We start from the raw sequence: 25982 nt of genomic DNA, 5'->3' as shown, positions 1-25982 counted from the left end.
GTTACATTGAAACATGAAAGGATAATAACATAAGCGTTTAATTTGAATTTTTGCATGTTTCTTCCATGTACATTGAGAACTTTTGATAGCCCATCACTGAGAAGATACGACTCAAGATACATGGTGCAGTTCTGTGTAAAGATATTAACTGTACTACTGAGTTCAGATTAGAAAAATGCATTACGCAAATAAATACATTGTAATTTAGTTCATATAGCAAAACCTTTTCATATTTATTGAATCTGCATGATACAGTTATTGATTTATGGCCTACGTGATAACCACAAGCCATGTAATATCATAATCTGGATTGGCTTGCAGACAAATCACATTTATGTTTACTCTATCAAATTTGATTATGACTTAGTGCTAACATGGAAATAAAATAAGTGGTAACATTTAGACAGGATAATACAATAGGAAACATTTATTTATTTATTTTGGGGATCACAGAACATAGAAAAGTACAGGACAGAACAGGCCCTTTGGCCCACGATGTTGTGCCGAGGTTTAATCCTAATGTAAAATATAATAACTTAGCCTACGTACCCCTCAACTCACTGCTATCCATGTGTATGTCCAGCAGTCGCTTAAATGTCCCTAATGACTCTGCTTCCACCAGCACAGCTGGCAAAGCATTCCATGCATTCACAACTCTCTGCATAAAAACCATACCTCTGACGGCTCCTTTATACCTTCCTCCTAATATCTGCAAACTATGACTTCTCTGGCCAGTCAATCCTGGCCTGGGGAAAAGTCTCTGGCTATTGACTCTATCTATTCCACTCATTACCTTGTATACCACGATCAGGTCTCCTCTCTTCCTCCATCTCTCCACAAATCACATTCCTCCATCTCTCCACAAAGTCTGAGCTTATTCAACCTTTCTTCATCAGGCAAGCCCCCCAGTCCGGCAGCATCCTGGTAAACCGTGCAGCGTGAGGAGGCAAACGTCCTCGCCAATGGCTTAGCCACCTCCTTTATCACTTCCCGGAGCAGCCTAGGATAAATCTGGTCTGACACTGGGGACTTATCAATCTTAATGCTTTCCAAAATTTCCAGCACATCAACTTCATCCATCTTGATCTGGTCAAGACTGTACCCCAGCTCCTCTAAGTTTTCATTTACAACAAGGTCCCTTTCCTTGGTGAAAACCAAAGCAAAAAACTTAATTAGGGCTTTCCCTATCTGCTCAGACTCCACGCACAAGTTCCCTCCACTGTCCCTGATCGGCCCTACCTTCTCCCTAATCATTCTCTTATTCCTCACGTATGAATAAAAATACCTATGGGTTCTCCCTAATCCTTCTTGCCAAGCCTTTTTCGTGCCCCCTCATGGCTCTCCTCAGTCCATTTCTGAGCTCCTTTCTAGCAGGCCTGTAATCCTCTAAAGCAGTGCTAGGTCCTTGCTTCCTCCTTATATAAGCTGCCTTCTTCCTTTTGACAAGAAGCTCCTCTGTTCTCATCATCCAAGATTCCTTACTCTTACCCCTTACCTGTCTCAGAGGAACAAATTAGTGCATCACTCATGACAACTGCTCCTTAAATAGTCTCCACATGTTTGCTGTGCCCTTTCTGTGGAACAATTGCTCCCAGTCTGTACTTCCCAACTCTTGTCTGATAGCATCATAATTTCCTTTTCCCCAATTAAATATCTTCCCTCAGTAACTGCTCCTTTCCCTCTCCAAAGCCATGGTAAATGTGAGGCAGTGTAATCACTGTCACCAAAGTGCTCTCCCACTGCGAGATCTGACAACTGTCCTGGCTCATTGCCATGCATCAAACCCAAAATGTGAATAAATCTCAAATAAAGTTTCTTTTCTTCTTTTAGGACATTTAAACAAAATGTGAAAGCTGGCCTTGGGTGGCTTTCACTGGATACCTGCCTTACTAATGTCAAGTCCCTTTAATTGGTCATAAAGTGCCTAAAACGTAAGGGTACCCTCCCCAGGAGGCCTTTTCAAACTCAACAGGTTTTAATGGGCAGACTTTCAATGGGGAAAGAGACCTTTATCTCTCAGGGGAAAGTGGGCACTGCAGATGCTGGAGAGTCGGGCTTATGCCTGAAACGTCAATTTTCCTGCTCCATGGATGCTGCCTGAACTGCTGTGCTAATTCAGCACCACACTCTCGACCTTCATCTCTCAGCCATGATGAAATTATGGTCATCTCAGAGATAATGGGTGTCAATTGGCTCATTAATGAGTCTAATTGCCATCCCATCAGTGACACCAGTAATCCTGCGTCAGTGTACCTTTGTATTAATCGGGGTTTTCTCACTACAAGGTGACTGACATGTGCCTTCTCCACTATTAAACCTGACAACCTGCCAGAGCTCCTACAACAATGGGTTGCCTTAAATCCAGGACAAAGTGAGGACTGCAGATGCGGGAAAGTCAGATTCGAACAGTGTGGTGCTGGAAAAGCACGGCAGGTCAGGCAGGATCTGAGGATCAGGAGAGTCGACTTTTCGGGAATAGGCCCTTCATCAGGAATGTGGAAGGGGAAGGGGTCTTAAAGACAAATAGGAGGTTAGGGGTGGGCCAGGAGGGAAGATAGCTAGGAAGGTGATTGGTAGATGCATGTGTGGGGTGTTTATAATACGTCGGTGGGGCGGTGGAGAGGATAAGTGGGAAGGAAGATGGACAGGTAGGACAATTCAAGAAGGCTGTGCCGAGTTGGAGGGTTGGATCTGGGATGAGGTGGGGGGAGGGGAGATTTGGAAACTAGTGAAGTCAATGTTGATGCCATGTGGTTGAAGGGTCCCAAGGTGGAAGATGAGGCGTCCTCCTCCAGTTGTCAGATGCCTGCTCTACATTGGGGAGACAGGACATCAACTCACGGAGCATTTCAGGGAACATCAATTCAACTCCCCTCCCACTTCCCCAAGGACATGCAAATCCTGGGCCTCCTCCACCACCAAATCCAAGCCACCCGACAACTGGAGGAAGAACGCTTCCTGTTTTGCCTTTGGACTCTTCAACCACACGGCATCAACATTGGCTTCACTAGATTCCAAATTTCCCCACCCAGATCCAACACTCCAATTTAGCACCACTCCCTTGACCTATCCATTTTCTTTCCCACCTATGCACTCCACCATCCCTACCGACCCATCACTATTACACCCCACCTGCATCCACCTATTGTCTTCCCACCTACCTTTCCCAAGCCCCACCCCCACTCTCCTAATTATCTTCAGACGCCCTACTATCCACTCCCCCCTACCAACCCCCACATTCCTGATGAAGGACTTATGCCCAAAACATTGACTGTCCTGCGCTCCTCGGATGCTGCCTGACCTGCTGTGCTTTTCCAGCACTACACGTTTCGACTATAATTAGAATGTTACCAAGGCTCCATAGGTTAGATTGTAAAAACAATGAAGAAAGATTATATCAAGTAGTTTTGAATTCCCTGGCATACAGATAGTTAAAAGATTATTGAATTGGAACTTTTATAAATTTCAAACAATAGATAAGGAAACTTTGCTGCACTGGCTGTGGAAATCTCAGACAAGGGAATATTACTTTATAATCAGATGGGGGCTATTCGTATGGAAATTAGGAAATAGTTGCTAATGATAATGATGGTAGCAGTGTAGAACTCTCACCATCAATAAAGCTGAATATGTTATTTTGGTTAATAATTTTAAAGCTGAGATTAATAGACCTTTCCTAGCCAAGGTTATTACAGGATATGAAGCCAAGGCAAGTGGCCCAAAAATCAACTAAAATCTCTCTGAATGATATAAGCTTAAAGTGCCCATCCTGTTGTTGTTCAAACATCTCAGTAAACAGTTCAAGGTTAGGTTTGTCCCTTCAACTCATTTTTGGAAGAATAAATTGTACATGATAAGTTAAAAGTTCTTCCTGAATCTGTAATGCATACTTTGACACATCAAGATATTGTTTAAAAGTGCCATCATTATGCAGTTTGCAGTAAGACTAAAGCTGTTACATTTCCACACTGCAAATTTGTGAGAGCTATTATGCTTTGTGAAGGTCTCAGGTACCTCAGATTGAAAGATCAGTGTAAAAGGTTTAACTTCAAGGGTTATTAAGCAATGACATATTAATCATCTACTTTCAGTCATTCAAGAAAGAATGATGGACTGGTAGAAATTAAAGGTAGAATATATCTAATGTTGCTCAATTGAAGATTAAAATTTCTTTAGAGCTGTTTCCTCGTGTATTTCAACTAAACAACTGAAAAGAAAGGAAATTGGTCCTCACTTCAAGTTTTTTTTTCATTTACTGTTGAAATGTTTAGCTTGAAAGCAGAATGTATTGTACATTTAGCAAACTTTCTAAAGGGAAATATATGGACGTGCATGCTAATCATGTGATGATAATTCTACCCTCGGATGTTTAACAGTTATCAGGCATTTTTATGTCAGCACAAGGTCATTGAAAATGATGAACCAAGCTTTGTTTACAAAAGACTGTTGCCTGATGTTTCCACATATAAATCATTAATCTTTTGGGCTGAAGCCATCAGCCTGTGAAATAGTATTGTTATTATTCTTTTTAGCAGAGTAATGAACATTAAAAAGCCACAGTTCTGCTCATTTTTAACAAATAACAAGCAAGAGCAAACATTCTCACTTGACTGCTTTCACATTTTATTCTTTACTAAAACCTGATTCAGACTCTTGGAGATTGCCACATAAATGTTATGTGAATCTAATAAACATTAAACAGATGATGAATAAAAAGGTCATGCATCAATCAAACATTGGCTTATATGCCACATTGGAGAAAGAAGCTTGTATCTAACCACTAGCGATATATTAGTACCAGATTTTGCTTTTTGAGCCTGGTTTAAAAAAATCACAGACTTTTTGTTATTTTAAAGTGTAAAAAAGAAGTTCATTAATATGCTCATCTTAAAATAAGAAGAAAACTGAATAAATTAAAGAAAGAATAAGGACGTGATGTTGAAGACCATGCTCATATTGGAAAAGGTACAACCATACTATCTCCCCAAATGTGGACTTTTCTTCTCCTGATCATCATTTCAAATCAATTTTTCTTTAGTCACATTTTTCTCACCTGATTTTACTTTCAGATATAGACTGAGGCACAAATTATAGACCAGGATCTTTTTCCTACCAAGAAAAATAACCTTGCACTCATTCACATTATATTGCTTCTCCCATGTTCCAGCCCATTCACTTTGTCTGTTCAAGTTCCCTAGAAGCTGCCTTGCATCTCACGTTGTTTAGGAGTTATAAGAATTGAAGATTATAGCAAATTTGGACTAAATAGATTTTTTTGTTGACAGTTTCAAGCTGAGGTTTTGATATCCTATAAGATATTTAAAACATTTAATTTGAGAACTAATTTACTGCATATTACTGAAAATAAAGGTATATTTTGTTGATTCTTTCCATCTTGCATTTATCAGGACAACTTGCAGGGCATACAGTGTAAAGGGAACCAACTGTTTATATAGCTTGAGAGGAGAGTGCTGGTTGGTTGGTAAGTGGACTGTGGTCGAGGTGTTGCCCTGGAGAACACACCAGTTAGCTGATGACTGTTAGTTACTTTCAAGCTTAGTTTAAATCAGGTGGGGTGACTCTGATTGAACAAAACATAGTGTTGAGAAAAGAACCAGAGAGGGTCTGTCACATGTTTCCTTGAGTTGAAACAGCTCAGTTTTTGTACATGTTCTTCTTGTCAGCAAAATTAGGGCTATGTGTATTATATGTACAATAAAGGTAAAGTCACCATCGAGTCAGAGGACCACAGGGCTGCTCTCTCATTAGAGGCAGATGAATGGTTTTGATTTAACTTGAAGGTGCTGCACCACAGGGGAGGGGAAAGGTTGAGAAGGTAGGACCTTCAGGGTAACCTCAGCTGGGGTGTGAATTGAAGCTACAGTGTTGGCTTCAGTCTGCTTTGCAACCAGCCAACTGAGATAACTGACCCCCTTATGCATCAATATTCAATTCTTACAGATCTAACCACTATGAGACTTGCATCCTGGACAACCTAATGGATAGGGTCTGAGCCACTTGTTCACTGTGCAAGCTTGATGTTGAAATAGGGCACATCGATCTACCTACAGGATAATGATGGTCTTGATTGGATACTTTTTTATTACATATCATGAAGACTTATGAATAGGCCTAAAGATACCACCTTTGGTCCCAATACACGACGACTCTACCTTGGATTACCTGAAACAATGGAATATCTCAAAACTTTGAGTAACAGGTCACATGAGTTGCTTCAAACTGCAACTCTGCAGTGGCAACATGAATAAGTGTTCACCACTAACAAGCTGCTTCTGTAATGCCAAAAAGACATTCTGCTTACTGCACAAATTAATTATGTGGTATGTAAATTTTAGTGTCAGTTGGTGGATTGTATCAAACAACATGTCCTTTCCGCTGTACAGAATAGGCAAGGTACTAACTGTATACAACTAAACAGTGCTTGTGAAATGCAAACTACAGTGTCCAACATCAGATCTGATCCCATAATTGAGCAACATGCATTTTAAATAATTGCAAAGAATTATACTGACAAAGAATTTAAGATTATTAGACAGGCTTGTTGTGTAGCACACTTGTGTGTACTGGAAGCAATATGTATTAATATACAGAGCTCTGCTCTTTGCAGGCAGAAAGAACATGTACATGCACTGTGTCTGTTTCAACTCCATAAAAGAGGTAATGGCCATTCACTGGCTCATTTCTCAGAGTAACATCTTGCGCAAGCATTGTCAACCTGCCTGATTTCAACAAAACATGATAGTTAATTGTCAATCATCACCTTACTGGTGAATTTTCTGTGGCAACACCATTGCCAATCAGAGTCCACTTGCCAACTAATCAGCATTTTTCTCTCATACAGTACAAAAGTTGATTCCAGTTTACATTGGTATTTCTTGTGCGTTGTGCTGAAGAGTGCAAGATGAAATGATTCACAAAAATGTATCTTTTTTTCAGTAGTGCTCAAATTCTAGTACTAGCAAGCAGCAATTGCTTTATAAAGTCACATACTGCAGTAATTTCCCATAATTTAAATGTAAGGAAACCATGAGAGATGCAGAACATAAATTAGTTTGAAATACTAGAATAAATACAAAACGAAAATAAATTAGCATATACTAAGCGAAATAAAACATACCCCTCATTTTAGCCATTAGCATTGCTCTTTGTGTATCAAGCTTATTTTAGAGAAATACAGTCAAGATCAATATTTCAATATCTAAAAAAAAGTATACTGACAACACAAACCATGTAAACTTCAAGTCATTTAGTAGATAGTGAATGGTAACTTCACTTACCAAATTCTCTGGAGACAGTGATAGAATAAACACAGTTGTGCCCAGTGCTATAATTTCTGGGGTAATTTGGTGACAGTACAGTACCATCAGAACCTGTGGATCGACTTCCACATGGAGCTGAAAGATAAGTTAATATTTCAGAAATATTTAAAAATTGGAGTTCTGTTAAATAAAAGTGAAATACACAGAAAACTGCACAGAAGTGTCATTTTCTCGACACAAAAAAAATCAAACACTTGCTTTGCTTCTATTTTCAAGTCTCAAAAATAACCCTTTATTGGCCTCGGAACTCATCCCTTTGTCTCAATGACATTGGTCTACTTCCACTGGTAATGTTGAGTGTTATGGCAGTGGATGTTTTACACAGTAAAAATGTTGCTATGAATTCTAGGTATCTTCCAGGCTTGAAATTCCAAAATATTCAGAACGAAACCTGTTCAATTGTAACAAGACAAAACTAATCTTTCTTTAGTTTTAAGTCAGAGGCAATTTTGATCATAGATCATGCGGTACTAAACTAGTTTGAAGAAGGAAGGAACACCATTGACCAAGCAATGGCCTAGTGGTATTATCAGTGGACTGTTCATCCAGAGATCAAGAAAATGTGCTAAGAAGCTGTGTTAAATCCTGTCATGGCAAATGGTCAAAGTTGAATTCAATGAAAATCTTGAATTAACAGTCTAATGATAACCATGAATCCATTGCTAATTGTTGGGGGAGAAAGAAGTCTGTTTCACTAATGTCTTTTAGGGAAGGAAACTGCCATCCTTACCTGGTCTGTCCTAAAGCCTTAAATGGTGTGAAGCTAGTTTGAGGAAGGAACTAGACTACATGCTGAGGTAGCCAAAATTAAAGTTTAATGTATTTGATAAGCTTCATGGAAGCGATACAGCCTTTCCATGTTGTTTAATTACCCTTATACACTCACCATTTATTCAATAAACTATCTATTTTTATGTAGCTCAGTTAAGAATTCCCTGCTGTATTGTTAAATGCTCATTGATGTTCAGTTTGGGTTCTGTGAGGACCATTCAACTCCTGACTTAGGAGCCCTAGTCCAGGATACTCTTAAGGTTAACTTGCAAGTTGAGTTGATAGTTAGCAAGGCAAATGTAATGTTGGTGTTTATTTTGAGAGGACTAGACAACAAAAGTAGGGCGGTACTGCTGAGGTTTTATCAGACTCTAGTCAGATCATACTGAGAATATTGTGAGTATTTTTGGGCCCCATATCTCAGGAAGGATGTACTGGCCCTGAAACAGGTCGAGAGGAGGTTTACGAGAGTGCTCCCAGGAATGAAAGGCTTAACATAGGAGAAACGTTTGAGGACTCTGGGTCTATACTTGATGGAATTCAGAAGGATTGGGGGTGGGGAGGGGTGGGGGGGGGTGGGTGGGTGGAGGGATTTAGTTGAAACTTACAGAATACTGAAAGGCCTGGATAGAGTGGATGTTGGGAAGATGTTTCCATTGGCAGGAGACAGTAGGACTCGAGGGCACAGCCTTAGAGTAAAGGCAAGACTCTTTTGAATGGAGATGAGGAGAAACCAGTTCTGCCAGAGAGTGGTGAATCTATGGAATTCATTGCCAAAGAAGGCTGTGGAGGCCTGTCATTGCGAATATTTAAAACAGAGTTAGACAGATTCTTGATTGTAAAGGGGATCAAAGGTTATGGAGAGAAGGCGAGAGAATAGGGTTGAGAAATGTATCAGCCCTGATTGAATGGTAGAGTATTGGGCTGAATGGTCTAATCTCTGCTCCTATGCCTTATGGTGACCTCATCACAGCCTTGGTGTAAACATTGACCAAGTAGATGAATTTAAGAAGTGAGTTGCAAGTAACTGCCCTTGAGATCGAGGCTGCATTTGACTGTGGCCTTAAGGAACCCGAGCATAACCTGGAATTAATGGGAATAGGGGGAAACCTCCACTGGCCAGAGTCAGACCTGACAAAAAGGAAGATCATTGTAGCAAGTGCACAGAATTATTTCAGCTGCAGGATTTCCTCAGGATAATGTCTTTGTCTTATCATTTTCAACTGCTTCATTAATGGCCTCCCCTCCATCACAAGGTCAGAAGTAGGGATGTACACTAATTTCTGCACAATATTCAGCAACATTCATTACTCCACAGACCCTCAAGCAATACATGACCAAATGCAGCAAGATTAGCACAAAATCCAGGTCTAAACTGACAAATAACAAATAATATTCACATCATATAAGTAGCATCTCCAAGAAGTAAAAATCTAATGGTCAGACCTTGACATTTAATGGCATTACCGTCACTGAATTCCCCATTACCAACATCTGAGGGCTTACCATTGACCAGGCAATGCCTGGTGGTATTATTAGTGGCCAGTTAATCTAGAGACCCAGATAATGTTCTTGGAACCCATGTTCAAATACTGCCATGGCAGATGGTGGAATTTGAATTCAGTAAATATCTGGAATTAACAGTCCAATAATGACCAAAACTCCATTCTAAATTGTTGGAACAAACCTGTCTGATTCAAAATGTCCTTTAGGACAGGGAACTGTCATCCTTACCTCGTCTTGCTTACATGTGACTCCAGACCCATAGTAATGTGGTTGATTCCTTACTGCTGTCTGGACAGTTAGGGATGGGTGATAAATGGTCAGTGATGCCCTCATTGTGAATGAATAATAAAAAGATACTGAACTGGACTTGCTATGTTAATACAGTGACTACAAGAGCAGATCAGAGGCTGGGAATACTCCACCAAGTAACTCACTTCCTGGCTCCCCAGACGCTGTCTACCACCTACAAGGCACAAGTTGGAAGCATGATGGAATGTTCCTCACTTGCCTGGATGGATTCAACTCCAACAAAACTTAAGAAGCTCAACACCATCCAGGACAAAGTAGCCAGCTTGATTGGGACCACATCCACCCCCTCTCCCATTGATGCTTAGTAACATCAATGTGTACCAAGTACACGTAACGCCACAGAACTTCATCAGTGCTCTTCAAACAGCATCTTCCAAACTCATGTCCACCTCTAACTAGAAGGCCGTTCGCAGCAGATACACCATAAACTGCAAGTTCCCCTCCAAGGCAACTCATCGTCCTAACTCTGCTTTTTCATTGCCATTGAGTCAAAATCTTGGAACTCATCTTCCTCCACCAAGGAAATTGTGGATCAACTTCTAGCATGTGAACTTCAGAGATTCAAGAAAGAAGCTCACCACTACCTTCTCAAGGGCAATTTAGAGTGGGTAATAAATACTGGCCAGCCGGCATGTTACCAATGGATGGGTGCTCCATTGGATGACAAGGGCTGATTACCAGTTACCACATGACATCCTCCTAGCAGATTGCAGTGTGACATTTTATTTTTGGATATTCTTTAACCTACCTCATCTTCCTCAGTAGTAATGAGCAAACAAGAAGGAGGTAAGAGGAACAGAGAAAGAGCTGGTCAGGGGAAAAAAAGTGAATCTACTCTTGGAGCAATGTGGCATGGCCAAGATGCTGCATTAATACTTTAAATCCACCTTCAACAGGGAGAAGTTGCTGCCAAATTCATAGGGAAAGAAGAGATAGTTAAGATACTGGATGGGTAATTAGTTGACAATGGGTCACCTCCAGAATAACAGAAATGCCTGCTAAGAAATTGAAACTAGCCCCCAATGTTCCAATCAGGAAAGGTTAATTCATACACCTTTTTTTAATCTGCCTTAGTTGGAGTGGCAATTTTTAAAATATAAATTCTTTTGAGCTCAGAGCTATATTACACAATTAAAATGTAGTACTAGTCAAAACTTTGGATTAAAGGTTTTCTTAAGTCAAAGAAAGAACAAGTTTGTTGTTTAGAAAACCCAAGAAAAATAAAACACAATCTTAAACATCGGAATAAAGTTTGAATGAGGTTAAGGTCTAGTACAAGAGATCAAGAAAAGGCAGTAAAAAGTTCTGAAAATCTTTCAAGTGTGAGGTGTTAACATAGAACCCTATAGGCAGTCCATTCAGTCCATCGGGTCCACACCAACTCTCCAAAGAGCAGCCCACCCAGACCCACTCTATCCCTGTAACCTCACATTTCCTCACATGGCTAATCCACCTAACCTGCACGTCCCTGGAAACTATGAGCAATTTACCATGGCCAATTCACCTAACCTGTACATCTTTGCACTTTGGGAGGACACCAGAACACTCGAAGGAAACCTACATTGACAAAGGGAGAATGTGCAAATTCCACACAAACAGTCGGGGAATTGAACCCAGATCCCTAGCATTGTGAGGTAACAGTAATAGTCACTGAACCACCATGTTGCCCTGTGACTAACATGAGGCCATGGTAAATGAGTCAACATTCTGTATCCTCATCAGCAGCAAAACCTTGACTAAGCTTTGAGATCTTGATGAATCAAATTGGTGGAACATTTACCAAAGAGGATTGTTTTTGCGAGCCAAAGAGAAACAGGGAAAAAAGAAAGCAAGCCTTCTTGTTGTGATTTTATCAACTGATTATCCTTTTCCTCTCTCTGCACAAAAGCTGTTCCTTGAAATATCAAATATTTCATATGGAAATAATGAAATATGATTCATAATGAAATATCAAGTTTGAAGCACTTACTATGTTCCCATGTCTGGCTTTATTGATTTTTGAGATGGATCTCCAGGCAAATGATTTTTATCCCAATAGTCTAAATTCCAGAAAGGTGTAAACCAGTGCTAAGATAGACATTGGAGTTTCTTTGTCTTTTTGTGATTATGTTCATTTTGGTCAAGATTAATTTTTGGTTTCATAAGCTTATCTCAAGCTGAACAATTGACCACTGCAGCCATCTTAAGCCATCAGATATGTACTAGAGTGTACCCTCCAAGACTCTGGCCATAGGTATTCAGTATCAATGGAAAGGTGAGACAGAGATGAGATACCTCAACCTTACTCGGGGTGCCCCTTGTCAAAGATTAATGTCACAGGCATTTACAGTGAGGTGGAGTGATAGACAAGCCTTCAGTACTATTGCCAGAATGTTGTCAGGGACCATATGCTTTACAGTATCCTGTGCCTCCAAACATGTCTTGATATCACATGGAGTGAACAAAATTGGCAGAAGACTGCTATCTGTGCTGCTGGGGATCACTGCCGGAGGACAAGATGGACCATCTACTTGGCACATCTGATTAAAGATTGCTTTGAATACTTCAGCGTTATCTTTTGCACTGAGCTATTGGGCTCTCACATCATTGAGGATGGGGAATTTACAGAACTGCCTCCTCCAGTGAGTTGTTTAATTGTACATCACCGTTCATGACTGGATGCGGCAGGATCACAGAGCTTATATCTGATCCGTTGGCTGTGAGATCTCTTAGTTCACAAAAACAACCTTCTTATCACATGCTGCCGTTGCTGTTTGCCATCCAAGTAATCCTGTTCAGTAGCTTAAACATGTGTTGCTGGGTGCAAGTAGGCAGAACACCTCTGGGACACCCGCATTAACCAACCCAACCGCCCCGTGGCTGAACACTTTAACTCCCCCTCCCACTCCGCCAAGGACATGCAGGTCCTTGGCCTCCTCCATCGCCAGACCATGGCAACACGACGCCTGGAGGAAGAGCGGCTCATCTTCCGCCTAGGAACTCTCCAGCCACAAGGGATGAATGCGGATTTCTCCAGCTTCCTCACTTCCCCTTCCCCCACCTTTTCTCAGTCCCAGCCCTCAGACTCAGCACCGCCTTCTTGACCTGCAATCTTCTTCCCGACCTCTCCGCCCCCACCCCCTCTCCGACCTATCACCCTCACCTTAACCTCCTTCCACCTATCACATTCCCAATGCCCCTCCCCCAAGTCCCTCCTTCCTACCTTTTATCTTAGCCTTGGCACACCCTCCTCATTCCAGAAGAAGGGCTTATGCCCGAAACGTCAATTCTCCTTCTCCTTGGATGCTGCCTGACCTCCTGCACTTTTCCAGCAAAACATTTTTAAGCTCTGATCTCCAACATCTGCAGTCCTCACTTTATCCTGTTCAGTAGCTTCATTTAGGTGACACCTCATTTTTAGGTTTGTCTGGTGGCTGCTTCTACACTTTCAATTGAACCAAGGTTTATCTCCTGCGTTGATGTTAATGGTTGAGTGGGGATATTCCAGGTGATGAGGTTGCAAATTGTGTTGGAGACCAATTCTGCTGCTGCTTATGGCCCAGTCTCATATTGCTATATCTGTTCAAAATCTGTCCCATTTAGCATGGTGATATTGCCACACAGCACGATGGAGGATCTTCTCAATGTGAAGGCATGACTTTGTCTCCACAAGGAATGTGCGGTGGTCACTCTTACTGAAACTGTCATGAACAGATGCACCTGCAATTGGCAGCCTGGTCAGGATGAGGTCCTCCAAGGGTTGGTCAATCTATTTCCAGCTGAGAGAAGTCAATGAGTGGCAATCAGTAGGAGATTCCCTTGCCCATGTTTAACCTGAAGCCATGAGACTTCTTGAATCCAAAGTCAATGTCTAGGGCTCCCAGGGCAACTCCTCCTGACTGTACCCCACTGTGCCACCACTTTGCTGGGTCCATTCAGCCAGTGGGACAGGACATATCCAGGGATGGCGATGGCGGTGTCTGGGACATTTGATTCTGTGAGAATGACTATGTCAGGCTATTGCTTGACTCGACTGTGAGACAGCTATCCAAATTTCAGCACTAGCCCCCAGATGTTAGTAAAGAGGACTTTGCAGGATCAGCAGGGCTGTTTCTGCCATCATCTCTTCGGGTGCTTTGATCGATGCCAGGTGGTCCACCTGGTTTCATTTTGTTGTTGAAACTTCTGAGTAATTGATACAACCGAATGGCTGACTAAGCCATTTCAGAGGGCAACAGAGTCAATCACATTGCTGGGAGTCTGGAGGATGGCAGATTTTCTTTGCTGAAATGGATTCTTAAGTCAGATGGATTCTTGGTTCCCGATAGTCTTTATTGAATTCAAATTCCATCGTGTTGGGATTCAAACCCAAAACAAGAACTGAATGTTGGGACTAATACTCTGGCAAAAATACCACTTGACCATTATGTCCTCACATTGCTGTCAGTTGTTTCTGTTATCTTTTGGGATGCTTCCTGCACTGTAGTACAATCAAAAGATGAACTGCTGTGTTCAGCTCTGCCATGCTTAATGCACTGTCAAATGATCCTTGATAACATTAAGTGAAAGTACACAGTTGTCAGAAAGGGATGCTTTAGCCCTGACAGTCTTCCCCTTGAACTTCCAGGTTATGCCCTCACAGTAGTTAGTCTCACACCTGGCTAGGCAAGCAGCATGTACTCCATATGAAGCGGGATTGCTTTGGTTCTTGAGAGAAGAGCTTCTTGTCACCCACATTGCAGAAGCTAGGATGCTGCATTACAGCTGGGCCCAGCATTATCCCTTCCCACACACAAGAGTTCTCCTTACCTCATGGAAACTGTCAATGTGGAGAAAGTGAGGACTGCAGATGCTGGAGATCAGAGCTGAAAATGTGTTGCTGGAAAAGCGCAGCAGGTCAGGCAGCATCCAAGGAGCAGGAGAATCGACGTTTCGGGCATGAGCCCTTCTTCAGGAATTCTGACCTGCTGCGCTTTTCCAGCAACACATTTTCAAACTGTCAATATGGCCTTGCAATGAAGCAGCTGTTACATTTACCCCTTCCACTGAGACAACTGAAGCAATAGCAGCATATAGTACTTGGCTGTTTTTTGGTCAATACGAGAATATCAGAAACTGCGTTTATTTCAGTGACTTGCAGAGTGTAAGGCCAACCAATAATCAATCCAACAGTCTTCCTGTACTGCACATGATTCCTATTTCCCCAATGAGCCTTTGCCCTGCCCCAGTTTTCGCTGAACCCTTTATGTGATCATCATTGACTCCATTTGATCCCTGTAACACTGATTTTTAAGATCAGAATCCTTTGCTGACCCAGCACTACCCCGACATCAAGCTCAGAGTGACCATACTCACCTTGATTGTTATTCTGAGATCACCCAGTCCCCTCCTCTATCAGGTTATACCCTATTAAATTCAAATGCACCTTGTGACAGAGCTAATGAATGCAAAAAGGCCAATGCCCAGAGTCAAGCTGGCTGCAGTCTTACTGATGCCATGCTCAGGATATAGGTGCACCCAGATTATGAACCAACCTCTAAAGACCATGGCTCATCTGGGATTGACTTTGTACGATATCCCCAGTTGACTGCAACCCAGCTCACAAACTTCATTTGCAAGGCATCTCTGAGTGACTGACCAACAGAGCCTGGAATCATTTTGCTCTAGTTCCAGGAATGGCTGTGTCCCATTCCCATTCTGTAATGTTGTGGTTCCATAGACTTATACTGGATGAACTTTCTGACACATGCATTAGCTCTATCACTGATTCAGCACCATGGTGTGCAGTGTCATGTCCCACCTTCTCACATTAACACGTCACCATTTCCGAGAACACATGCTTCTTTCTTGGTTCTGTTCTAAACTGTCACCTTGAGACAAAACTTGTGAAGCTGGTGTGTTGTGGTTCTGCAGCTAGGTGGAGTGATGGGCCAGGGACATATTTTACCAACATCAGGACAAAGATGCCTATTTTAGCTGTTAATATTACGATTAAAGTGGAAACAAGAAGCAGGGAGAGGTTTCAGTCGAGCCAATGAAAATTATGCACTCAGAATAACTGTGGTTGAAGACCAAAGTTGCCAAAGTCCAGATGCTTGGTTAATGCAGTTGAATTTCTGAAATGTCGAGTGTCTCTATCATGCTGAGGTTATTTGGAATCATAGAGTCATAGAGTCATAGAGATGTACAATATGGAAATAGATCCTTCGGTCCAACCCATCCATGCTGACCAGATATCCCAACCCTATCTAGTCCCACCTGCCAACACCTGGCCCATATCCCTCCAAACCCTTCCTATTCATGTACCCATCCAAATGCCTCTAAAATGTTGCAATTATACCAGCCTCCACCACATCCTCTAGCAGCTCATTCCATACACGTACCACTCTCTGTGTGAAAATGTTGCCCCGTAGGTCTCTTTTATATCTTGCCCCCTCACCCTAAACCTATGCCCTCGAGTTCTGGACTCCCCGACCCCAGGGAAAATACTTTGTCTATTTACCCTATCCATGCCCCTCATAATTTTATAAACCTCTATAAGGTCACCCCTCAGCTTCCGATGCTCCAGTGAAAACAGCCCCAGCCTGTTCAGCCTCTCCCTATAGCTCAAATCCTCCAACCTGGCAACATCCTTGTAAATCTTTTCTGAACCCTTTAAAGTTTCAGAACATCTTTCCAATAGGAAGGAGACCAGAAGTGCATGCAATATTCCAATAGTGGCCCTAACCAAGTCCTGTACAGTCGCAACATAACCTCCCAACTCCTGTACTCAATACTCTGACCAATAAAGGAAAGCATACCAAACGCCTTCTTCACTATCCTATCAACCTGCAACTCCACTTTCAAGGAGCTATGAACCTGCACTCCAAGGTCTTTTTGTTCAGCAACACTCCCTAGGACCTTACCATTAAGTGTATATGTCCTGCTAAGATTTGCTTTCCCAAAATGCAGCACCTCTCATTTATCTGAATTAAACTCCATCTGCCACTTCTCAGTCCATTGACCCATCTGGTCCAGATCCTGTTGTAATCTGAGGAAACCCTCTTCACTGTTCACTACGCCTCCAATTTTGGTGTCATCTGCAAACTTACGAACTGTACCTCTTATGCTCACATCCAAATCATTTGTGTAAATGACAAAAAGTGAAGGTCCCAGCACCGATCCTTGTGGCACTCCACTAGTCACAGGCCCCCAGTCTGAAAAACTACCCTCCACCACCACCCTCTGTCTTCTACCTTTGAGCTAGTTCTGTATCCAATTGGCTAGTTCTCCCGGTATTCCATGAGATCTAACCTTGCTAACCAGTCTCCCAATGGGAACCTTGTTGAGCACCTTACTGAAGTCCATATAGATCACATCTACCGCTCTGCCCTCATCAATCCTCTTTGTTACTTATTCAAAAAACTCAATCAAGTTTGTGAGACATGAGTTCCCATGTCAACAAAGCCATGTTGACTATTCTTAATTACTCCTTGCCTTTCCAAATACATGTACACCCTGTCCCTCAGGATTCCCTCGAACAACTTGCCCACTACCGATGTCAGGCTCACTGGTCTATGATTCCCTCGCTTGTCCTTACCACCCTTCTTAAACAGTTGCACCACGTTAATGTTAAAGTTAACTCTGCCAAGTTGTGTAATTCATACGATGCAAATGTGTCAACATAAATTTCTGAACACCTGGTTTTGAGAAATTCATCTACCATCAGAAGAGGGAAGACTTAACTACTTTTTGTTGGTGAAAGTCTGAATGTTAGACTCTCACCTGATTAAATCATCATGCTCACTTTTAAATTTGCCAGTGCAGGAAGAAGCAACTTATGTCCTTGACATTGGTAAGAGTACATTATTTGCTCATGAAGTTGGTATTATATTTGATGAGGGGAAGTCGTTTGGGATCGAGAGATCTGCTTCATGGATTGAAGGTGACTCTCAGTGATGTCTATAGAACATAACATAAAAATATAAGAACTGGGAGCAGGACTAGGCCATCTGGCCCCTTGAGCCTGCTCCACCATTCAATAAGATCATGGCTGATCTTTTCATAGCCTCAGTTCTCCTTCACTGTGCTCTCATCGTAACCCTTAATTCCTTCATTGTTAAAAAAAAATCTATCTTAGCTTTAAAACCATTTATTGAAGTCGCGTCTACTACTTCACTGGGCAGGGAATTCCATAGTTTCACAATCCTCTGGGTGAAGAAGTTCCTTCTCAATTCGCTCCTAAGTCTGCTCCCCCTAATTTTGAGGCTGTGCCCACTTGTCCTAGTTTCACCTGCCAGTGGAAACATCCTCTCTACTTCTATTTTATCTATTCCCTTCATAATTTTGTACGTTTTTATGAGACTCCCTCTCATTCTCCTAAACTATTCTAAATATAACCCGAGTCTACTCAGTCTCTCCTCATAAACCAACCCCCTCACCTCTGGAATCAACCCAGTGAACCTCCTTTGCACCCCTCTAATGCCAGTACATCTTTTCTAAAATCAGGAGAGCAAACTGCAAGCAGTACTCCAGGTGTGGCATCACCAGCATCCTATACAGCTGCACCATAAACTCCCTGCTTTTAAACTCAATCCCTTTAGCAATGAAGGACAAAATTTCATTTGCCTTCCTGACTATCTGTTATATCTGCAGACCAACCCTCTGTGATTCATGCACAAGGACACCCAGGTCCTTCTGAATAGCAGCATGCTACAACTTTTTGACATTCAAATAATAGCCCTTTTTACTATTACTCCTATCAAAATGGATGACTTCACATTTATTAGCATTATATTCCATCTGTCAAACCTTTACCCACTCAATTAAAATATCAATGATCCCCTGCAAAGTTTCATAGTCCTCTGCATACTTTGCTCTGCCACTCATCTTACCGTTACCTGCAAACTTTGACAAACTACACATGGTCCCCAACTCCAAATCATCAATATAAATTGTGTATAATTGTGGTCCGAATGCCACTAGATTGCCAACCAGAATAGCACTCATTTATCCCAACTCTTTGTTTCCTATTAGTCAACCAATCCCCTATCCATGCTAATACTTTACCAGTAACACTGGTAATCTTTATCTTGTGCAGCAGCCTCTTGTCGAAGGCCTTTTGGAAATCTAGGCATACCACATCTACTGGGCCCCCGTTGTCTACCGTGCTCATACCGTCTTCACAGAATTCTGAAAGATTAGTTAAGCATGGCCTGCCTTTCATGAGCCCATGCTGCATCTGCTCAATGGAACAATTTCTATCTAGATGCTTTGCTATTTCTCCCCCTCTATAGAAATTAAGCTAATTGGTCTATAATTCTCCAAGCTTTGTCTAACTCCTTTCTTAAACAGTGATGTCACATTCTCTGCTTTCCAATCTGCTAGTACTGCCCCAGAGTACAGCAAATTTTGTAAAATTACCACAAGGGTACTTGTTATTTCTCCTGGCATCTCCTTTATTTCCCTGTGATACATTCCATCAGGGCCAGGAGACTTGTCTATCCTTGGTTCCATTAGCCTGCCCAACACTATCTCTTCCGTAACACTGATTGTTTCCGGGTCCTCACCTACCTTTATCTCTTTGTCAATTACTGGCTTGTTATTAAATCTTCCACTGTGAAGACCTATTCAATGCCTCGACCATTTCATCACATCCCATGACTAAAGTTCCCTTCTGATCAACAAAGGACCAATGTTTGATTTAGCCACTCTTTTTCGTTTGAGATATTTATAGAAACTTTTTCTATCTGTCTTTATGCTATGGGCTAGTTTTTTTTTTCTCATGTTCTATCTTACTTTTCTTTATAGCTCTTTTTGTGGCTTGCTGTTGATCTTCAAAGCTTTCCCAACTTTCCAGTTTCCTGCTGTTCTTGGCCATTTTTGTATGCCTTCTCTTTCAATTTGTTAGCCACCCTTATTTGCTGAGACACTCATGGTGGATTACTCCTTTTCTTACAGTCATTCCTTTTCACTGGAATATACTTTTGCTGAACACTTTGAAAAATAGGTTTGAAAGTTCTCCACTGCTCATCAACTGTGCCACTATAAAGTCTTTTTTCTTCCCCAGTCTACTTTAACCAAGTCAGAAAAGCAGTGTTAAGTTGGAGTCCCGGCAGACATTCCACTTTGTGGCTGTAACTTGTATGCCTTAAAGGATATCGTTGCTGCAGCCTTTGGGCAGCACAACCAGTCAGTGGCTAGCACTGCTGCTTCACAGTGCCAGGAACCCAGGTTTGATTCCACCCTGGACGATTGCCTGCATGGAGATTGTACATTCTCCCTGTGTCTGCGTGGGTTTCCTCCCACAGTTCAAAGTTGTGCAGATTAGGTGGATTGGCTATGTTAAGTCACCCATAGCATCCAGTGATGTACAGGCTCGGTGGCTTAGCGATGGGAAATGTGGGGGTTACAGAAATAGGGTAAGGGGGTGCATCAGGGTGGTATGTTCTTCAGTGGGATTCTATGAAATTGCTAAGGAGTTGACAGTGTGCTGGCTGTCAGCTTAGATTTGAATGATACTGACATTACTGTTTCCAGCACTGCATCCACATCTTCTGACCATAAAGCTGCTGCTCACCTTCACTGCATTTCCAAACTGAGTCTGTTTATTTAGGCTAACCGACCTTCCCCTGCTATCCTCTGCAAAAGCAACTGTCTCTGTGCCCTGCTATATCATCTCATGGAACACCTCTGTGAAACGGGGCAAGTAGCACTTACCTTCTCCAGCTCATCCTCCTCTTTTGCCTCAAACCACGCAACGCGCAATATACAACACTGTGTCCCTTTAAACACAGATACTGCATTCATGTGTCTGAAACTTCTTACAGTCACTACCCAGCCTCTTCCCCATGAAACAACAAATGCAAGGCAATCCTGACGTGGGGTCTTAGTCAGTGCATCCCACAAAGAACAACCAGAAGGGCCCATTGCTTGGATTCTTGAACAGAGACCCACTGTTGAACTAGGAACTGAGTTCCACAATCTACAGCCCAAAGCTGCGTTGAAAATCCTTCATGCTATTCACACTGAGAGAGGACAAATTGGCATCTGCAAAGAAATGGTTTTAACTCAGTACTGTAAGTTGAGGCACACCAAAAAGGCTACAATCAAGGTTTAAAATAGTAACCCATAAAACATTCAGTAGCTGTAACATGCCCAATGGGCAAATTTGGCTTGTTTTTCAAGTAACATATTTGCAGTTGCCCTGCAGGCATTCAAACAAGAATAGCCTATTTTAACAAAATCCTTCTGAATTCCAGGTTAGTTACTCGCTAAGATGTCACAATCTGCACTGCCATTTAGGTGTTCCACACTGTGTTGCACAATCATGCTGGATTTGAAGCCACTGTTTTGAAATATGTTGCACAGTCACATTGTTATCAATTCTCTGGCAAGTTGTTGTTTCGATTCTCTGCCCCATGATTTGTGACTCAAACACATTTCATGATTTTCAACTTTAAAAATCAGTTTGACAATTTGTCTTCTTCTTTCTGAAATACATTTCTTGTTCAATTTACAAAATTGACATGCATTTTTGAAGTTAGTTTATAAATTCTCCACAAAACCAAGTATGCTCAACCCAAACGGTTCTCACATCCCCTGTCACAAAGCCTATGTTCTACAGAGTTACAAGTCACGCAACACTAATCACCAGATGTTGGGTGATTTTTAATTTTGTCCACCCCAGTCTAACACTGGCTCCTCCAAATCATCTGTTCTACCAACAATGGTAAGAACAGTCATCTGTTGACATACCATTATTCCAAGTGACCTCGTTCACTACCTCCTCAGTTCATTGCTCTGAAAGCACAGATAAACTTATGCACATAAGACCAGAACACAATCGATTATACATTTCTCTCGATAAATATATTTTAAGTGGGAAAGATAAATTTAAAAGTGTATCTATTTTATGGCCTCTCTGCCTGCTGGTGTTCCTTGCTGTGAGATCTTCATAATAATCATTGAAAACTAAAAATAATCACAGAAAATGTTGAAAATAGTCAACAAGTTAGGCAGTATCTGTAGAGAGAAAAATAGAGTTAACATTTCAGTACAATGAATTTTCCTCAGTTCTGATGGAAGGTTATGAACCCGAAACATTAATTCTTTCTCATCCTCCACAAATGCTCCATGTCTTTCTGAATATTTCCAAATTATTCTGTCTTGTTTTCCAGGTTTCAAGCACCTGCAATATTTTGCTTTTGTATTGAACATTACAAGTTTGGATTTTACTATTAATCTAATATGAAAAAAAAGTATACTTGCCTTAAGTTTGTTATTAAACTACTTTCTTAGAGTTTTGAAATGTAATTTTAGGTTACAATTTCACAAAGTGAATTCAAGTTCAGAATTACACTGTACAAATGAGCAAACAGATCAGAAAATAGTGCACTTTTCAATTGGGCAATGGCCACGATACAAACGTGCTCCTCTTTGTAACTTGTTTTCCAGCCTGGCTTGACACATGGACACAGATCATCATACCGTTTTATTTGCTTCATAGATTCACTTCAGGAAGACATTTAATTTGTGAAACCATCTCATGTGGCTTTCCACTTTCCATTAATAAGGTTGCTGACCTTTTCCAATTTGAAGTGTTTAACTGGCTTTGCTGATTACAAAATCTGGAGGACGGAAGCTACCCAGAGGGAAATAACCAGTAAAAAGCAGCATTAATACTTGGAAATTAATGCACTGTTTATACTTGACCTCCATTCGGAAATATACAAGACAAGTTGGACCGGTATGTCTCATTGATCAGTCTTTGTTTTCTTCCTGGATGTTGGAGCAGATGTTGGTCATTCAGCCCATCTAGTCTGCTCTGTTATATGATGAGATTATGGCTGAGAATTGTCATCTCTACTTTTCAGCTTTGTCCCCATCACCCTTGAATCTGTTCTTGATTACAAATCTACTACTGTCCAACAATCTAGCTACTGCAGCCCTCTGATTAAAAAAAACTTCCACAGATTCACTGCCATCTGAGAGAAAACAAATCCTCCTCATCTCTGTCTGAACTGGTCAATCTTTTAGATTCTCCCACAAGGAGAAACAAACTCTCTTGACTGCTGTCAAGTCCCTTCAGAATTTTGTATATTTCAATGAGGTTGTCTCTTTTTTCTTTAGAGTCTGCAGAACATATGAAAAGCATTAACAGGATTGGATAAAGATAGATTGGTTTATGAAACTCAAAGATGGTTAAGTCTACAGCAGTTTTTGAGGGTGCACTTAGTAGACTAGATAAGGGAGAACCAATGGTTGTGGTTTTGTTTTGATTTTTAGAAGACTTTTGATAAGGTCCTTCATAAGATAGTAATGAGCAAAGTTAAAGCACATGGGATTTGAGGTAATTTATTGGTGTGGATCAAGAATTGGTTGACAGATAGGAAACAAACAGTGGGACAAAATGGATCTTTTTCTGAGTGGAAGGCAGTGACTCGTGCGGTATCCCAAGAATCAGTGCTTAGACCCAGCTATTCACAATAGGGAATGAAATGCAACATTTCCATGTTTGCTGATGACACAAAACTGGATAGGATTGTGAGTTGTGAAGAGGATGCAAAGAGGCTTCAAGATGATTTAGACAAGTTGAATAAGTGGGCAAATACTAAGCAGAGGGAGAAATATGAAGTTGTACTTTGTTACATAAAACAGATAAGTGTCATTTAAATGCTGATACATCGTGAAATGTTGATTAAAAAAAGAACGAGGCTGTCCTTTTATTCTCTTCTACCGGCCTCTCTCTTCTTGCACCAAGACCACCTACTTTCACCTCAGCAACAATGCCCCAATCCATTCATCCCTTACCTCCTCAGTTACTGAAACTCTAATATCCATTTCTTTATGATATCTGGACATAATTGTTTTTCCAAAACACTCCTTATTAACGTCTCATCCTCCACCAACGTAAACAGGAAGCATTCCAAATCTTTACTGCCCATGTCCTAAATTACACTAAACTCTAGTTATCTTATACACTTTCTGGCTGGAAATTAGCTTCTTATATATAAACAAATCAGTTTTAAATTCATATTGCTTTGAAATGCCTCCAAGGTCATGCTTTCAGTCTACTCCTGTAACCACCGGCCCTACAACCCACTAAAACACTGCATTCCTTTCATTTTGAAGTCTGGAGCATTGCTGATTTCAATTCTTCTAACATGGACAGCCAAGCCTTTGGCAGACGAAGCCTTGTTTTATGCAATTTCCTCAGTGAATTCTCTACCTCAGTCTCCTTTTCAAAATCTATATTGTTTTGACCAAGTTTTTGTCATACATTTGAAATCTCACTCTGTAGCTCAATGTCAAAGTTTGTTTAAAAACTCCTGTGAGGCACTGTGGGAATGACTTACAAAATTAAAGGCATTACACAAATGCAGGTTGATTTTATTAATATGGTTTTGTTTACCTCCTTTATCACTTAAGAAGACACGCATTAGTCATTTTAATGTCCTGTTCATGAGTTCACAGAACAGCTTTCTTCTGCTCCCTTAAGTACTATAATTTAATGACTCGAAGAGATTGCATTATCAGCAGAAAATTCAGCCACACTGCAGGATGCATCTGTAGCCTTTCAGACTGAAATCAAACTACAGGATGTAAATAAAGCTAAAAAGACCACCTCAAAATTCAGATACATAATACTATTTTGCCTCTAAACAAAATCTATGTTGCAATTGTTCATTTCAGGTGTTAGCCATTGTCATTTTGGTGAGGACATCAATACATGCGCGTAGAGTTTTCACTAGAACTTTGAAGAGTTTGTAAATTATGATGACAAACCAGTGTGCAATGGAGATATTATACGAATGTTTCAATTGAAAAGCTCAATTGTTCAGCAAATGTCCTGTCTTAACCTTATACGTTGAACACATGATCCCAACAAAATGATCTCTTGCTTACTGTGGGAGGTGCAGGTGGAATGGTAATGTTACTGGACTAGTAATCCAGAGACCCAAGTTAATGCTCAGGGGATATGGGCAAGTGGTAAAAATTATAACAAATCTGAAATGTAAATCCAGTCTCAGTAATGATATCCATGACCATCACTATCATTGTTGCAGAAACCTATCTGGTTCACTAACTTTCCTTACGATTGGGAACCCTTGAAAAACCAGCAGAGGGTAACTAAAAAAAGAACTGGAATGGAATTGGCATTTTTTTTCATCAGTTTTCTTGGTGAAAGATACCTGTAAGCATGCTAGAACTTTGAGCGAGTCGGGGTAGAGGTGAGTGTTGGGCCATCACTAAGGAGAAGGTGCAGGCAAAACTGAGGGTATTAAGGTGGATAAATCATCTGGACCAGATGGACTACACTACAGGTTACTAAAGGAGATAGCTGAGGAGACTGTGGAGACATTGGTGGTGATCTTCCAAGAATTACTGGAGTCAGGGAAGGTTCCAGATGACTAGAAAATAGATAAAGTTTCAGAAGGGAAGGAGACAGAAGATGGGAAATTATAGGCCGATTAGCCTGACGTCAGTTGTTGGTAAAATGTAAAAAAGTCCATTATTAAGGATGGGATTTCAGAGTACTTGGAAGTACATGGTAAAATATAACTAAGTCAGTGGAGCTTCATCAAGGAGAGTTCTGCTTGACAAACCTATTAGAATTCTTTGAGGAGTTTAACCAAGATCGACAAAGGAGAGCCAGTGGAAATGATCTATTTGGATTTCCAAAAGGCCTTTGACAAGATGGTACACAGGAGGCTGCTAAATAAGATAGTGTTAGCGGCCAGGTACTGGCAAGGATTAAAGATTGATTGACTGGCAGGCTGAAGGGAGGACCTTTTTAAAAATGAGAGGAGACGGTATTTCTTCAGGCAGAGTGGGATGAATCTGTGAAACTTGTTGCCACAGAATCTGTGAAGGCCAAGTCATTGAGTATCTTTACAACAGAGATTGATAAATTCTTGATTAGTGGTTATGGAGAGTAAGCAAGAAAATGGGTTGAGAAACATGTCAGCTATGATTCTGTTGTAGAGCAGATTTAATAGGCCTATTCTGTTCAAATATCTTATGGATGTAACCATCCTTCCTCAGTTTGTGACAGATCAACAGAAGTGTGGTTGACTCCCAATTATTTCTGAAATG

The 25982-nt window shown here is 41.1% G+C and overlaps 1 protein-coding gene across 1 annotated transcript in view; it reads right to left on the bottom strand.

Moving 5' to 3' along the window:
* csmd3b (CUB and Sushi multiple domains 3b) overlaps positions 1-25982 on the bottom strand; it is a 1933688-nt gene that overhangs the window by 224393 nt on the left and 1683313 nt on the right. The window contains exon 31 of the mRNA XM_072571243.1: positions 7299-7415. Coding sequence (XP_072427344.1) covers positions 7299-7415 — 117 coding nt within the window. The remainder of the gene's footprint in view (positions 1-7298; positions 7416-25982) is intronic.

This window comes from Chiloscyllium punctatum, chromosome 5, assembly GCF_047496795.1.
Source record: "Chiloscyllium punctatum isolate Juve2018m chromosome 5, sChiPun1.3, whole genome shotgun sequence".
NCBI classification, from domain to species: Eukaryota; Metazoa; Chordata; class Chondrichthyes; order Orectolobiformes; family Hemiscylliidae; genus Chiloscyllium; species Chiloscyllium punctatum.
The sequence above is the reverse complement of the archived record's forward strand: the minus strand, read 5'-3'. Positions and strand labels throughout refer to the sequence as shown.